At 37.2% G+C, this 18085-nt stretch overlaps 1 protein-coding gene across 12 annotated transcripts in view; it reads right to left on the bottom strand.

Annotated features, from left to right (window-relative positions):
• The window catches only part of CDC42BPA (CDC42 binding protein kinase alpha), a 320248-nt gene extending 304013 nt beyond the window's left edge, over positions 1 to 16235 (bottom strand). For all 12 annotated transcript variants that reach the window (XM_036865565.1, XM_036865615.1, XM_036865588.1 and 9 more), the window contains exon 1: positions 14877 to 16235. In XM_036865565.1, coding sequence (XP_036721460.1) covers positions 14877 to 15054 — 178 coding nt within the window. In that variant the 5' untranslated portion in view covers positions 15055 to 16235. The remainder of the gene's footprint in view (positions 1 to 14876) is intronic.
• Between the last annotated feature and the right edge of the window lie 1850 nt (positions 16236 to 18085).

The raw sequence follows: 18085 nt of genomic DNA, 5'->3' as shown, positions 1-18085 counted from the left end.
GAGAATAATCTCTAATGCAAGGAAACAAAGTATTGCAAAATCGTTTAGTCATTTGGGCTGCTATAATAAAATACCACAGATTGGGTGGCTTATAACAACAGAAATTTATTTCTTACAATTCTGGAAGTCAGAACTCCAACACCAAGGTGCCAGCATGGTTGCTTTCTGTGTCCTCACATGGTGGAATGGCTCACAAGCTCTCTGGGGCCTCTTTTATAAAGGCACTAATAATCCCGTTCATGAAGGTTCCATCCTCATGGCCTAAGCACCTGCCAAAGGCCTCACCTCCTAATGCCATCATCTTTGGGGGGTTCAGATTTTAACATATAAATTTTGGAGGGACACCAACATTCAGACCACTGCAGCAATTCAATAATAATTTGTTTTAGCGTGTGTTTTTCAATATGTATCCTAATGTTCAAATTAAATAATGAAATCATTCCCTGAAAACCTGACCAGGGGTAGTTAGAAAGCTGACCAGTTTTCCACTTAGTCCTATTGCTCAGCAACTCCCTGAAACAAGCTTCTCTTAACTCAGCCCTAAAACAGAAATGAAAAGGAGAGCTCAATTATTTAGGCTTCAAAAAATTTTCTGTGAGATATTAAAATTACAAGAAGAATCTCATTTAATATGAGGCATTTCCTTGCATTTACAAGGTCCAACATGGATTTCAGAAGACTCAAGAGCGGCTGAGTACTGTTAAACAGAGCTACCCTGCAGCTGTGTATCTGACAAGTGTTCTGATGTCTGCTCTCACAGTACCTGGTCGCTTACTAGTTTACAGAAGTGCTAATTTCATCCATCATTCATAACATTTGTGTAATTTAGTTTGTCTTTATTGCTCTGTTAGAGTTCTTTGTTGTGTGTTCAATTCCATAAACATTGAGTATTATGTGTGTGCCTTATGTAACTTTAGAAGGATCTGTTTATCATTAATGTAATTACATAGAATTTACCCTACATAGCTTTTTCAAGAATAAACTACCTTTTCCTATGATAAATAAAGACTATTTATAAATTGCCATCTATAAGAACAGAGCAATCACTAAAGAAGAAAAAAAGACTGATCTGCTCAAAGATAAATTTTAACTGATAAATTTTAAATCTTCTATTTACTGTATCCAGTTTTCAGCTCCTCATTTAAAGACTTGGAAAAAAGTTTGAAAATGGATCAATGAGGAAGGATTAAAGGAATAGGGACTTCATAATTCTTCAAAAACTAACACTATTTTTTTTTTTAATTTTATTTATTTATTTATGGCTGTGTTGGGTCCTCGTTTCTGTGCGAGGGCCTTCCCCAGTTGCGGCAAGCGGGGGCCCCTCTTCATCACGGTGCGCAGGCCTCTCACCATCGCGGCCTCTCTTGTTGCGGAACACAGGCTCCAGACGCGCAGGCTCAGCAATTGTGGCTCACGGGCCTAGTCGCTCCGCAGCATGTGGGATCTTCCCGGACCAGGGCTCGAACCCGTGTCCCCCGCATTGGCAGGCAGATTCTCAACCACTGCGCCACCAGGGAAGCCCTAACACTATTTTTTAAGTTTTAATGTTTATTATTCACAAACACAGATTCAATTGCCAATTAAGGTTCAAGAAAAACACCAGGCCCCAGTTAAGTACCATCACCCTCACCAAAAACCTTTTCCTTCCTATACCATCCTCCCAATATAGTTATAGCATAATTTTAGTTAACTCAATATTCACTGGTTCCACTACTGTAACCATGTAAATTATTATTTTCCTTTCCTACACACATTTTTATTTTTCGTAATCACTGCTTTCTCATTTGCTTCACTTTCCAAGCAAACCCAGACTCTCCCCAAATTTCTAAATCTCCTCTCAAGATGTTCATTCGCATCAGATTTAAAGAAGTCTCTCGGGGAGATTTCTGCGCTGCCTCTTATCTGGGCTGATCGACCTCTATGTTTGGTGCAAAGCAATCATTCTGTATTCTCTCTTCACCATCATCTTAGGAAATCCTTTCTTCTCTCCCCTGTACTGGATCTCCTACTAGGAGATATCTTATATTATCTCATCTTAATTTACTCTCTTGTTTAGTTGGGGCTAGAGCATCCAACTCATCACAGTTTGCCTATGGCTCTCCTGGTTTCAGCACAAGTCTATATACTAAGAAATTCCCTAGTCCCAGGTAAACCTGGATGGTGGGTTACCCTATTGGGAGTCCAGAGGTTGCAGAAGGTAAAAATTTTTGAAGACTTGCAGGTCTTAAACTGTCCTTATCCCACCTTCACACTTGACTGAGAATTTGGATGGTTATAGAATTCCAATTCGGAAATCAGTTTCCTTCAAAATACTAACATTGTCTTCTAGCTTCCAGTGTTGCTGCTGAGAAGTCCAAAGCCTTTCTGATTCCTGATCCTTTGTATTTTCTCTTTGGAAACTTTTTGAGTCTGTTCTTTGTCCCCAGAGATCTGCAAATTCCACAATGAATTGGTTGTAAATCTTGGTATGAATCTATTTCCACCCCTTGTGCTGGTATTTGGTGGGGACTCTTTATCTAGAAACGCGTGTCCTTCAATCACAGAACATTTTCTTGAATGATTTCATTGGGTTCCTCCCCTCTGTTCTCCCTATTGGAATTCCTATTATTCAGATTATTAATCAGACCTCTTAAATTGGTCCTCCAATGTTCTTCTTTTTATCTCCTCTCTTCTATCCCTTTGTGGTTTCTGCTGTATTTTCTGAGAAATTCTTTGTTTTACCTTCCAGTTCGTGTACTGAGGTTTTAATTTTAGCTATCACATTTTTTATTTTTTTCATTCTTTCATTTTCATTTTTTTCACTGTTCCTTTTTATGACATCCTGACGTACTTCATGGTTCTTCTCTTATCTGTGAGAATATTAATGATAGTTTTTTGTTTCTGAAGTCATGCTCTCTCTGCAGAGTCTGTTTCATGTAAGGTGCTTTTTTTCCTCTGTTTTTTGTTTGTTTGAAGCTGTATCTTATTTATTACAGGCTTTCTTCAGATATCTGACAATCCCTGGTTTTATATTTGGAATGAGAAAATGGAAAGATGCTCTGAAGCTCTGAACCTTTGGGTGAAGCCCACTGATAATGAACTGCACTGAAGTGTGATTACCTGAGCCCTTTACTGAGGAATCTCTGATGTATCTGTATCTTTCTTCTTGGGCTGGTCAGATTCTCCAGAGAAGACTTTTCTAATCTCCTATCTTCGTGATAAAGGCCTAGTTGCCAACACTCTGTGAGCCAAGCAAAAGTATATAAACATTTATTTACTCTCCTGTTTTCAATATGAAATGCCCATCCTAAACTATGCCTAACATCACTCAACACAAGAGAACCTCTGTCCTACCGAAAATAGACATTCAGTCTTTGTTTGGGGAGAGAAGACAGGAGCCAGCTAGCATGTAGGAGGGGAAGGGCTCTAGAGTTCCTACTGCTTATACAACAATTCAATCAGTCCTCCACATTTTAGCTCCACCTGTACCTCAACTTTCACAGATTCCTGACAATACCAATTTCTAAGACTTTTGAGCATTCTGCCAAGTAAAGGGGATAGGTCCTAGCTTACACTATTACTGACTTAAGACTTGACTTTCTCAGATCTGCTAAGTCAGCAGTTATCACCCATCTACCTGCTTTTTCAGCTTCCAAAATTTCACAGTATCCTCCCGTGTTTTTCTCATCCTTGAAGATTTAAGACTTCTTAAAAATTCCTTTACCATAGTTTTAGTGGGGCTGCAGAAGAGAATGAAACTCATTTGTGTGTTCAATTCATCATCACCAGACTATGCTGGACATTGTTGCAAATAAGGTTAAACACAGACTTAATGTAAGAAAATTTTACCTTTAAAAATTGGAGACTATTTGCATTTTATCTTATTCCTTTAAACAGTAGCACCCTCTTCTCCTTACCTTCACCCCATAAAATACTTATTTATAGATTATCAACTGCTAAGGGAGGGGACTATGAATCACTACTTATAAGAAACCCCTTCTGAAATAAAGCAGGATACATCAATGAAGAAAGAAATCCATGGAACAGTTAAAGAATAATCAAGTAAAAGATCTGATTAGTAGAAGAGTCAACACTTTATTATAGCTGGAGGAAAAAGGTGAGTGTGGTACAAAAGGGCAGCACAAGAGAATTTGGGGGATAATGGAACTGCTTTGTATCTTGACTATGGTACTGGTCTACATTTGTCAAAACTCATAGGATATATACCAAAATGAATGAACTTTACTATATATAAATTTTTGTAATGAAGTACAGTTCATTTACAATGCTGTGTTAGTTTCTGCTGTACTATATATATATAATTTTTGAATAACTTTAAAAAATCCCTTAAGATGAGAATGGGAAATATAAACAAAATTATATATTTATATATATACATATATGCATATATACATACACATATACCATATATATGCCATTAGGAGGAATAGATCAAAGTAGGAATGGGGGAACAGAAGGCATCGTGGATCAGAGTAGGGTGTTGAAGGCTGAGCTGAATGAAAAGGATATCCACATTAAAGAGCTGCATGGCATCACTTCTGGGATATTCTTGCCAAAGATGTATTATCATGAGGAAACAAACCCAAATTTAGGGTTTACTTCAAATGCTGCAAAATAATTCATGCTGCAAAATAACCAGCTGGCAATCTTCAAAAGTGTCAGTCATGAAAACTGAGGAAAATCTGAAGCCCTAGTCCAGACTGACTGACACTAGAAGGCATGACATCCAAATGCAACATGTGATTCTAAACTGAATCCTTTTGCTATAGAGGTATTATCAGGACAACTAACAAAATTTGAATGAGGTCTAAGGATTAGATGATACTAATGTATCAGTGTTAATTTCTTAATTTTAATAGTTGCATTGTGGTTATGCAAAAGAATGTTACAAAATACACACGAACATATTTGAGGATTAGGGTATCAAGTCGGCAATTTACTCTCCAATGGTTCAGAGGGGAAAATATTGTACTACACTTGCAATTTTTCTGTACATTTCAGATTGTTTCAAATTTTTTTTAATTATTTTTTTAAATAATAAAAAGATTAGAAAAATAGACAAGGACCATATCCATATGCCATGCTAAGGAGTTTCAATGTCATCCTGAAAGCTATCAGTAGTCACTGTAGGATATTAAGCAAGATGTTGACATAATCAAAGTTGTAACCGTTTTTTAAAAGTTCTACTAAACAAAGGCCCTTGAATATGTAGGATTCCCAATATTTTCAGGTTAGGTGCACATGTTAATACTGAGATTATAAGTTACTTAGCATTTAAAGGAGAAACAAAAAGCATGATTAATAAGGTCAATAAGACCCAGGAATGTAATCCATTTAGATACATTTAACATAGACAAGTCAACTGAGCAGATGCACACAGAGGTTGAACAGTACCAGGATAACTCAAGAGCTGCTGTAATTAATTGGGGTTACCACAGGAACACAGGTAAAAGAAACAAGTATGATCACACTTAATCACAATTTACAGCAATGTAACACAGCAAGGAACGCCTGGAAAAAACTGTCAACTTAGCACGCATCAGTCAGAAATGGGGTGACACATTACAAAGGCATGCAGGAAAAAGGCAGAAATGGAAATCACACTAGACTTGGAAAAATTATTACGGTTTTAACCATAAACTCTAGGAAAATCTTTATAAGTACAGAAGATGGAGAAGCTTTACGATATCATATCAATATGTCAGCTGCACCACATACCTGAGCTTTTGGTCTGTTTTTAAATGTTCCTTAGTTATGATTTTTGGTCGGGGCAAGGCCATAATTAGCTAGCAATACAATCACAAACTGGGGCTCTAGCCACTGCCGGTTTTTCCTAATCTTTTCAAACAAATATTTTTTTAAATCTCAGGACAGAACACTTCTAAGTAAGTGCGTGACTACTTTTAGTAATATCTGAGTCAACTTGGGGCGTTAGCCACTTCCAGTAAACCAGGTATTTAAGGATGGGATTCTGGTTGCAGCAGGACAACATTGCTTTGACAAAAAAAACCTCTCATAAAATGAATTAGCTTTGTTCTATTTCACAGCCATGACAGTCTGTCTCCCAAATTCTATACCAGTGCAACGGTTAGAGAGATAGCTGGATTAAAAAATGATCAACTGCTACTGAAAACAAAAAAGTCACTAGGTTAGCAGGAGCATCTTTGCAAACCACGAACTACACACATAAATATAAACTCAAAGGCATGTATCAAGTTTTATTGTTCTTTGTCTATAAACACATACTTACCCAATGCAGAACTCCACATTAACCTAGTACATACTGCCGAACTGCCTTCTAGGTGATGCAAACAGAAGTGCTAAAAAAACATTAAACACGAAAAGGATAAAGGCAAGTCATTCAAACCTCTGCCTTTGGAGTTGGATGCGAACTGTGATAATATTCAAAATACAGTGTGATAGAAGAATTCAGTGACCACTTTCTGAAATATAATTTAAAAGCTCTGACACTGCCTATGGATTCTTAGCGTATGCCAGCACTTCCCAAACTCTGCCAGCTATCCTCATAAAAAGGGTTCCAAAGTCAAATGACTTAGGCAAATTCTAGGTAAAACAAAGTTAAAGAGGTTTCTGTACCACAGAACTTTTAAAAAGTGTTACTATGATAATGTGCTTTGTAATATACAAAGAGGAATGCAATAACTACTATTTCCCAATCTTACATATACACTGAACTCTTAATTTTCAAAATCTTCATTTATATCTATTGAAACATAGTTTAGGAAACACTAGGGTATACTGCGGATTTTCTTCATATTTACTGTCAGTCTACAACATGCATTTATGGGTGCTACATAATCTTTAGTCCACGAAAATTCCTAACTGAATGACATATCAATAATTTTTCATGATTATTTTAATCTTCTGAGTTGAGGTCTAGAATTCCACCACTGATTTGCAGGTTGGAGCTATATAAGTATAAAAATAAATCATAACTAGCCATTTCACAATATTTGCTGTTGGTGATGAAAAGAATAGGCATGGGCTTAATATTTACTGAAAAACAGTTCAGAACTACACAACATTGTAAAGCAACTATACTCCAATAAAAATTAATAAAAAAAAAGTTCAGTTAATAACAACAAAATGTTCCAATGCAAAATATCCTGAAAGAAGGAATAAGATGCTGTTTGCATAGTCACACAGGGAAAGACATCTCCGATGCCAATATAATTCAATAAAATATTATCAGTAAGCTATGAGTATGTTTGTTAACCGTGAAATAAAGTTATTTACATCCCTGTATTAGTACAACTATACACTTCAATTAAACTTTACCAAAAAATAGCATTTTATCTTCCTTTATCATAAGGCCAGTAAGAAACTTCAAAAACAGAATGAGAAGCCTCTTGCCTTCTGAGATGGCCACACTCTGTCTGCGGAGTGTGTATCTCCCTGAATAAACCTTCTTATCATTTTTGGGAAACAAACAAACGAAAAAAAAACCAGAATGAGAAAAAAGCCAACAAAATGCAACTATAAATCACCAGAAAAAGAAAATCCTAAACCAACTTTCAACCTTTTGGAAAAATAAGCTATTACTATTATGCCAATTTTTCAATGATGTTAAAACAGACTTAGGTTAAGTAACTTGCTTAAATCACGCAGCCAATGATCAAGGGAGTCAGTCTGAACCCAAAGCCCCTACTCTTTTCCAGTATTATAGGTTTAGAACAGAAATATTTCAGGTTGAGGTATTCCACTTGTAGATCTTCACCATGGAAACTCTAAGTAAATTTAATTAAGCTTTATCACTATGAATAGAGCAAACTGACTAGAACATGTTTTCTTTTTTTCATAGATTAAGCCTACAGTGATGTGTAAGCAATCTGAAATAAAACCAAAATTTAATAAATGATTGCACGACTGAACTAATTCACAGGTATTTTTAAAAGATTGTTTTCATCCACATAAGTAGTATTTTCAAGCATAATTAGATTGGGGGTGAGAGGAATAGTGTTGATGGGGAAGAATTAAAGAGAACAATAAATGTATGTCAGAAGAGAGAGAAAAAAGACTAATTAATTTATGCTATAAGCTATTTATCTTTAAAATCAAGTCAAATTATCCTCTAGTATGATTATCTGCCACCTTAATACTCAGAGTAGAAGTTTATGGTAATCACAGAGTTCTAATTGCTCACAAAGTATTGAAACAGCACCAATTATATATGGTTTCCTCTTTAATAAAAGTATTGTATATTCTGGTTTCTTTATGCTCTACATAAATAGGTGCTGGCACTTGAAACCCATAGTTTCACAAATACAAATAATAGTAAAGTTCCCACACTAATCCAAAAATCTGAAACCAACAGCTTAGCAAAAAACATTGTAACCTTAGAAAAAACAATACTTAACACTACAATGAATTGTAAAATTGCATGTCCATGATCTTTTCCTCTGAAATATCACAAAGTAATGAATAACATTATTTCACAAACAATAGTTTTGCAACATGTTACAATTATAGTAACTAAAGCTGCAAAAGATAAGGTGAGAATTTCTGAATTTGTTGTGAATGCCTATACTTGAAAAGCAAGTTTAATTAGAGCAAGAAAAGGTCATAAACAGAGACTTGTCAGTAATTTCAAGGACTTTAGAGGCTAATAGCACTGGTTCATTATTATATCTAATTTCATTCTACTTTATAGGGTGCTTTTCCTGGACGCAAATGTTCACCAGCCTCACACATGTGCTACTCCACCATGATTAAGTTTATCTGTGACCATCACACAGAAGACAATTGAAAGTCCACAACCACTAAGTAAAACCTAACTTACTCAGATTTGGATTTTCTCTCCAAACCACACAGTGTTCCAAACTTTCCCTCAAAATTATCTCTTTCTAACCCTGAAGACACAAGGGACACCATGACCTCATACTGAAAGAGCATTTCCCAAAGGGTGTTCCATGGAACACTGGTTGCCATCCGTCTTCCTCAAAACATTATAAATTCTAGGATAACCCACAATATTTTTAATGTTTAATTTTGTGTAAAAGTTTCCCAAATTTATTCACCCACACAACCCCCCCCAAAGCACCTATTAATATCCCATGTATTTCCAGAACACATTTTGAAACTAGGGAGGGGGCTAAAGAAACCCTAATCCCAAAATGAACCATCGTTCCTATGAGGAAGAATTAAGGGGCAAATAGTGAGATTGGAAAGTGGAGAGCCAGGTCTCTGAGCCTCCTGTTAACCAATGAAAGCCGAAGTGCTACTCTCCTATAGCAGCAGATAAAGAAGCACTAGAATTGGGGGAGGGGTGTTAGCCAATAGAGGCTAACAGCTACTAATTGGAAAAAGTGGACACTGTAGAGAGGAAGTACAGAGCAACTAGCTGGGAAGAGCAAACCTGTTACTCTGATCAGCATCAAAGGGGAAAAAAAGAAATCCCCTGGATCTGGAAAGGAGTTTTATAGGGAGTGACAACAAAAGACAGTCATTCATATGTCTGGGATGACCTATACTTATAGTGTGGGTCATTTCAAAAAAAAAGAAAAAATCTTTATGGAAAGAACTTCTTGACTCAAGATACAGCAAAGCTGTTGAGCAATTCTTCACCTTAGCTACTGAAAACTTGAAGTCACCCCCACTGGAAGTTTCATGAGTAACAAGGGATGAGAAAATCTATGGAACTAGCAGATCCTTCTCACCTGCATCTACTCTAACATTCATCTGGAGTAATGGGAAGGCATAAACAAAAAACTACAACCAATGTCTATAGGTCATATCCCTCATGTTTGACAAGTTACACAACTTTTACAGTTAATGGAAGTCAACATCCAGGAGCCCAAAGTCAGAAAAGGAAAAATGTCAAAAAAAAAAAAAAAAAGGAAATGAACCATCAAAAACAAAATCGAGTGAATTCCCCTGTCCATTAAGTTCTTCTAAATTAAAAATACTCAATTATTCACAAATCAGACTAAAGTAGCAACCCAGGAAAACAGTATATTCATGCTCATTTTCTCACTTCTCCTCTCTCCCATTCTCCCTCCCTCCTTCCAAGTATCCTGTCCCTACCTAAACTCCTTTTCTTTAAATTCTTCAGTCTGTCCCTAATTTAATCATGTGTGCTTTTTGAAAAAGGGAACTAGGTCTATAATTTTTTCACTGTTAAACAGTGAACATGTTTTAGCGTCATCTACACTAGAATTCAAACTCTTCTGCTTCCAATCTTCGGTAAGAAATGTAAGAAAACACAAGAGTTCTGTATAACAATATTTATTCTTTCAACACATGATGTACTTGATATTTTCTATTCTAGTATATTTAATTTTTTAAATGCTGGTTGGACTTAGTAAATTGATTCTAAAACCTAACAAAACCAATAGGATGAAAAACAATGAGCAATATATACAATATACTGGCAATAAGTGTACATGAATAGAAAAGGGTTTGGAAGAATTTTTTTTGACTACCATAGGAGAGTAGTAGAATAAAATATTAATTTGTAACAAGTTCAGTTCTTTTACCCTAAAATAGCCTGGGCTTACTATCTAATATTAACCAAGTCCCAGGAATTATGGAACATTTCATAAAATTTCCAACACATTATGCTACGTGTTTTTACAGTGCTATGTTAAGGTATGCCTTACATTTCCATATGAAATAAATAAGTTCCTAAAATTATTAGTGTTATTCCTGACAAACCTGTTCACACTCATGGAGCAGTACATCCTTTAAAAAAGAGAGAAACAGAATGGAAATGGAAAAATAATAGCCATCACTTACTGCATGCTTCTATCATATACCAGCATTGTGTTAGATCAAATAATTGTACTTACTATCACTCTTAGAAGAGACTAGATTATTAGGTGACTAGTATAAAGGAAACAAATGCCCAACCTACATTTCTGGTGACATTTATGATGATCTTAATTGAGGACTTAAATAAAAATAAACGTAATCATGTGTATTAAATGAACTGTTTGGTAATTTGGTATGATTAATAAATTCTACTCAGGAAAAGCTAACAACGAGGAACAACATAACATAAATGAAGAACAAAGAAAAGATTCAGATTCTTCTAATCAAGCCATAATCATCTCACTTAAATGACCCACATATCAAAAGCATGAATAAGCTTTAAAACTACTCTAATAAAATGAAAAGTTTAAACCACAGTACCTGCTGATGTACTCTAGTAACAAGTTTATTAGTCATTCAGACTATTGTGTGTGTGTGTATACACTGAATAAACTACAAAATTACTGTTGTTTAAGGATAATTTAAATGAAATGTTATAAAGTCCAAGATTCAGAAAGCATCAAAATACAGTTGGCCACATACAGATAGTTCTGCATTTCTTTTTTTGTATTGAGTAATATTATCTTATGCCTATTTTTTAAGTAACTTGGTTAAGAACTCCCTAAAATTCTGATTTTCCATTTCAAAGTAGAAGATAACCAATTCAATGAATAACATATTCATTTAGTCATTACTAGCAGATTAGCTTATAATGTAAAAGTTATTTTTACTTCTACAGCTCTACTGTAACTTAACTCTAGAGTCACACTACTGATATCAAAACTATTATTTTATAAACAAAACATACAAACCATAACCATTTCAACAACTTAAAAAACAAGGCCAAAACATAATCTTTCAAAGCTTGTTGTATATAACAGGAAAATATAATAATATTTAATAATTTAATAAAAATAATAATCTTATTAAATTTAAAAGTGATCTATGGCTTTAAGGCACTCTTTATCCCCTTGCTCTATTGCTCAGTGACTTAATCCCCTCTTCCTCTCTAGAGCTCTACTTGTTTCCTCCCTCAAGCCATTAGCACCAAATGCAAGGAGTGCTATCAAAAAAAAAAAAAAAAAAAATCTAACTTTGAATTGTCAGTTTTCTTACTGTCATGATACTGTAATGAGCGAAACATTAACTGTATCAATATAAAAGTGAAATGGGCTATAACTAGGAATAAAGTGAAATTGATGTAAATGAAGCAAGTCAGAATCTTGCTGACTCCATTTTTAAAAGTATCATCAGCATAAAAATAAGGCATATCTAGATGACACTTCCATTCATATAGACAGCCAAACAAATATACATCCTGTACTAGTATTTAACTACTACAGCTCTTCTGTTGCAAATATTGGGTCTTTTAAAACTCAAACTAAAAATTGTATCATTTAAGGCAAATCTAAATTACCAAATTTAACCCCAACAAATAATTCCTTCCAATTTCCATCACAGACCAAAAAAATAATATTTAAAATATTAAATTGAGGTCAATTCACTATCTGGAAACTTCCTTAATCTAACTTGTTTTTTATATAATGTTAGGTAGTGAGAATCCAATAAGACATTTCCCCAAAATGTAGTAATCAATTCGTACGAGAACAGCTGATCTATTTCAATAATTAAATGAGGAGACTGGCATTCTTAAATAACCTAAATTCTCATATAACTTAAAGATAGTAAATACTACTACTCATGATGCACTTCTTGACAGCTTTTTCCATTCCTTCTTTTCTTCCTCCTTACCCAAACTTCTATGGTTGGTAACTCCCACTTTCAAGACCTCACACTCCAACTTAAAAACGCCTAAGACTTAACAGACACTGCCTAGTCCCAAAGCCTACAAAATAACTGCCTAAAAATTCTAGTCTCTCCTTCTTTATTACTGAGAAACACAACAGGAGTTTACTTAAGAGAATGTATATTTTTGTTACATCACACCAGACTTCTAAAAGACAAAATATGAAGGATACTACTAAAACCTAATTTACTTTAAAATTGTGAAAAGTCCCTTGCTTGAAATTATTTAAAATCTGCTAATAAAAATAAAATGTATTTGGCCAAACACTTATTTGACTTTTGGCTTATTTGGCTTAAATTATATATATACAAACAAGGTATTTTTTTAATACAGATATAAGAAGCAAGATCCAAGAAAACATATTTAGTGGAAAATATATATAAATTATTCCGATAATACAGAAAAATATCTCATAACATAAATGTAAATTCTTAATCACCAAAAGGCAATTGAGGATATAGTTTTTAATCATATTTTTAAATTACATTTACAACTGGCACATACGAAGAGTTCTCCCATCATTTTGCAGATGAGAAATAATAGATGTTAAAATGACAATCATAATCATAGACTAGAGTATCGCTATGAAACCATAATTCAAGAACTGAAACTCTAAAAGTATCAAAATCTTTTCTTTAAATCTTAAAAAAAAACTAAAAATTTTCTAAATTTATTAAACATGAGGTGTAAAACTACACATGCTTTATAAAATATTTTACTCTACACATAAAAATAAAGGACATATATTCACAAATCCAGTACCAAAGTCAAAACTGTCTCATTCTTAAGAGAGCAGTCTCTTGAAAGATCATTTAGAATTCTTACATTCCCAGTATGAGTCTAGTAATCTGTTTTTAAAAATTATTCTATTCACATTTCATATATATATATATATTTTTAACCCTTATGACATGAAGTTGCTAGAAAACTTCTGATACTGACAAATTGAATAATTAAAGTTATTATGTGTAGGCAATCTTGAATAAGTGATTTACCTGACAAACGAATTTTTAATAAATTTCAAGTGAAAAACACGAAATAATCACCAATTGACTCTTACTTCAGAAAAATAAAGATTTACTTGGAAACAAAGACATTTTAGTATAAAAACTTGCCAACAAACTCAAATATTGGTATTCCAAAGGTACAAAACAACTTCTTTAGCTAATATCCTTCAAAAGTCAATGTACCAATACAGGTACACTGACATGTACTATACACAGTATGATATGTGATGATGTGTACTCTTCCCACAGTGAACTGGTGGATGTTGGAACTTGCTCACATGTAACATCGGAAACAGAACTTAAGCCAAGCCTTCAAGCTTGAAGGTCACATGGAGCATTTGCTCTCATCACTGATCTACTCCACTACCTAGCTCTTCTAAATCACATCTATATTTAGGAGAATGAAGACAAAAATTTAGCCAGTTTAGGTTTGAATTAAATTTAGAGTAAATCTAACTCTCAGGCAGGCAGGAGCTGCTCCCAAACATTCTCTACCAAATACTATCACAAAATTCTTAAACTATTTATGTCATCTTACAAACATGACAATTTTTGGCAAGTCCGTGTTTAGTAATTTCCTTTGCTTGTACTATATAGAGATGTGATACAACCCACTGATGACCACCTTCAAGTTCCTGTTGACCTAAGATATTTTAATATCTCCTCCCATTTCCAGAGTGATTTCCAAAGCCTGGGAAGGAATGTTTCCACTAATAAATATCTTTCAATTGAATGCCTGTTATACCACCACGCTCTCGGCAAAGCGAGCAATAATCCATTTTTGCCCATCACAGAATTATTCAAAATCTCTTACTGCTGACCAAAAAACATAAGTTCTTCCTCATAAGTTCCACATTAAATCTAGGCAACACTAGAGGGGTGGGATAGGGAGGGTGGGAGGGAGGGAGACGCAAGAGGGAAGAGATATGGGGATATATGTATATATATAGCTGATTCACTTTGTTATACAGCAGAAACTAACACCATTGTAAAGCAATTATACTCCAATAAAGATGTTTAAAAAAAAAAAATCTAGGCAACAACTGAGTAGCATGCTTTTACTCTTGGGAAAATATTTACTGAAAACTACAAAAAAAACCTTGAATAATTGGTGTCTACTCTTTTATTGTATATATATTTAAATACATTATGTATAATGTATTTAAATACATAATATATGTTGCGTACACACAATATATATTTATATACTCATTACAGAGAGTTTATCATAACTCTCTATAACAATTAAACCATAATGGCTAGCTAAAGAGTTATTTTACATACAAACTTACCCCATTCTAGGTATTCAAGAATGTTCTTCTCTCTTCTCAATGGAGAATTATTGCATTCATCATAAAGGCAGATGAGGATATCCAGTAACGTTTCAACACTGAAGCACTGCCCATTGGTCTGAGCGGGCCCATCCAAAATAAACTGCTCCAACTGCCTCAAACGCACTTCTCCAGACATGTTTGCTTCAACTTCTGCTGGTTTTTCTTTCAATTACTAAACCGATTTTGACTATGATTATTTGAACCTAAATTTTAAAAGGTGTGGTTTTAAAAATAAACCACTTGTTATTCAAACAACTGTCATGCAATGCCGGTGCTGAATTCAACATCCAACACACCAGTAACCTCACTTAACTGAAGCGTCTTCTACTTCACACATATACATATATTTTGAGGGAAAGTTACCATAAAATATATTTAAAACATTTTTAAAAGAATAATACAATTAAATCGTATATTTAAATAAAATAATTAAAAAGTACTGAGAACCAAAGAGTCAACACTTCTTTAAAAAAAAAACAAAAAAACAACTCTTCTCCTTCATTCAAAATTCAACTCGTGCAACATAATCCTGAAACGAATCCGGTTGCATCATTAATGAATTAAGTCCGATCTGCATCAGCAATTCACTTCCCAAGCAGAAGGAAAATCGAAAAGGAAGGAAAAAACCAGAATGTATATAAGGGGGAGGGAAAACCAAAAATTCTGCTGCAAATCCTCCCAACCACCACTTGGATAACGCATCAGCGGCAATTTCTCCGGAGGGAAAGGGAGGGGGCGAGGTCCCTGAAGCAGCCCCTCGACTCGGAGCACGCCAAGCCTTCCCCGGAGGAGGCTTTCCCTTTCTCCTCCCGAGGTCCTTCTTTTTAAGGCTTTGCAGTTAGTCCTATTTCCAACGGATTCCGATGAAAACTCTTCATTTTTCTCCCCTCTTCTCCCAGGGGCCTGACTGGCTGCGGGCGGCACTCGCCCCCGGCTCCGGGAGCGGCGGCTACTCGGCCGCCTGAGCCCGCTCCATGTCGGTGGTCGCTGGGCCGCCGGCCTGGGCCGCGCCGGGCGCAGAGCCCGGTCTCCCCCACACCCGCACCGCGGCCGCCCGCCCGCTCGCCCGCCCGCCCACACTCCCGACGCCCTGGCGAGGGGGTGCTTTTCTGGATTCAAAGGACACGGACGGCAGCAACTGCGGCGGCGACGGCGCGGGTAGCTCCGGCAGCTAGTTCTCCCCCTTCTTCACACCCCTGGGTTAAGGGCATCTTTCCCCCGCAAAGAGGGGAGCGGCAGAGGCGCAGGAGGAGGGGTTGGTGCCGCTGGTGAGGAGACCAGAGGCTGCCGCAGCCCGGCTCGCAGCCACTCCCTTCCTTTCCCTCTACCCCTCCCCCTCCTTCCCCGTCCTCTCGCGCTCGCGCCCTGGGCTCCGCGAGGCTGCTCCAGGCCCCGCCGCACGCAGGCGGAGGCTTACCGACGAGTCAGGATCCAATATGGCGGCCCCCGCCCCCCGACACGCGCGCACCCGCCCTCTCCCTTCCCCGCCCCCGCCCCGCCCCCGCCCGAACCCAGCCCGGGCGTCGAGGTGCGGTTCTGCGGCCCCGCAGAGCCGATGCCAGGCCTTGGGGGGCGCGCGGGTGGGGGCCGGGGGGCGCGGCGGCTGCACCACCCGGAGGGGAGGGTGGGGACGCTTCGGCCGGAGAGGCTGCGGCTGCCGCAACGTGGAATGCAGGGATACGGGAGGACTGAGGGAGGCCGCGGCGGCGGTGGTGGCGGACGGTATGGAGGCGGGTGGACCCAGGCGCGGGTTGGGAACTGCGCCACCTCCTCGCCGCTGTTCCCGGTTCCTCGAGGCTTCTCGTAGGGATCGCAAAGCGGGGCTTCCTCCTGGTCCTCGAAGGCACCACCCGACTGGCACGTTTGCTAAGGGGGCCCAGAAGCAAACGGCTTTAGGCTTCCAACAGATCTGTAAATGTGCTTTTCTCACCGCCTCTTACCTGCTCTCTACCCGCCCCCCAAATTCAGTTCTCAACCACTCCAAAGTAATTTCCTGGGTGTCCAATTACACCACTTCTTGTGTCATTTACCGGGGCAAATACAATGACAGACATGTACGCGCTACCCTCCAAGTCCTGAGTGTGGGTGCGAGAAGAACAGAACTCTCCAAATCTATTCCCAAAAGTTTCCCTACGTATTCTCCTCCGGAACTAGTCCAGCTGCTGCCTTTATCCCCAGCCTAGGTTACCACCTACAGGGGATTCAACCAATGAAGGGGAGTCAAGACAGTTCGCCACTCTCACCAGAACTCCATCCCCTGTGCGTGCTCGCATGCGCGCGCGCACACACGTAGCCCAATGGCACAACGCAGAAACTGGGCAGCAAAGGCAAGTCATTCGATAGGTAAGGCCATTTAGGGCCTTCCGGGGTTTTTTTGAATCTTGACTTTAGGAGAGCGCTCTACAAAATTCTCATGGAAGATCCCACATTTAAATGTATCACTAAACTGGGTCACTGCATTTCTGTCATTTCCTCTCAAAACTGCCATCTCCTTTATAATCTTTCTCCAAAATAGTTATTTTATATTCCCTTCCTACACCCGTGAGGCAGTTATGTTTTCTATGTTAATGCCTACAATTGCCACAATTTTTCACATCTTACTAATATGGAAGCTGAGGAAGAACTAGAAATGAAGGTCTAGAAATGAAGTCTGAAAATGAAGGCTAAGGTTAATTATTCAAGTTTCTGTCATTCACAAAATATTGTGACTCTTTTGTGAAATCTACACTTGCATGGCTTATATAAGGAGACAACATTATTTCCAGTAAGCTCTTGACACGTGATACTTACATAGATTCAGACAAAAGATGGATCATTTATAGCCATGACGTCTTTATGTGTGTGTGTATTGGCTAATTTTAAAAGTAATAGAAAAGCAAAAAGAAAAGTTTAATCCTAACACAGATAATAATATTTTGGTGTTTATTTTTCAAGTCTCTTTCCTATGTATTTTAATAAAATGATGCATAATAGAAGCCAGTTTTATAGCCTCCTGTTTTCACTTAGCAATATATTATGAACATGTTCTCAGGTCAACACATATTCTTAAGCAACATGGTTTTTAATGGTGAAGCCAAGACATTTTAACACTTTCAGTTGACCATGAGGTGGGGTAGCAAAGAAAGAAGCAATTCCTTCTGCTTTTACACCATAGAGCTGACTCTAAG

The sequence above is a fragment of the Balaenoptera musculus genome, chromosome 1 (assembly GCF_009873245.2).
Source record: "Balaenoptera musculus isolate JJ_BM4_2016_0621 chromosome 1, mBalMus1.pri.v3, whole genome shotgun sequence".
In the NCBI taxonomy this organism is placed as follows: Eukaryota; Metazoa; Chordata; class Mammalia; order Artiodactyla; family Balaenopteridae; genus Balaenoptera; species Balaenoptera musculus.
Note: the sequence above shows the minus strand (reverse complement) of the source record. Positions and strands in the feature narration are given on the sequence as shown.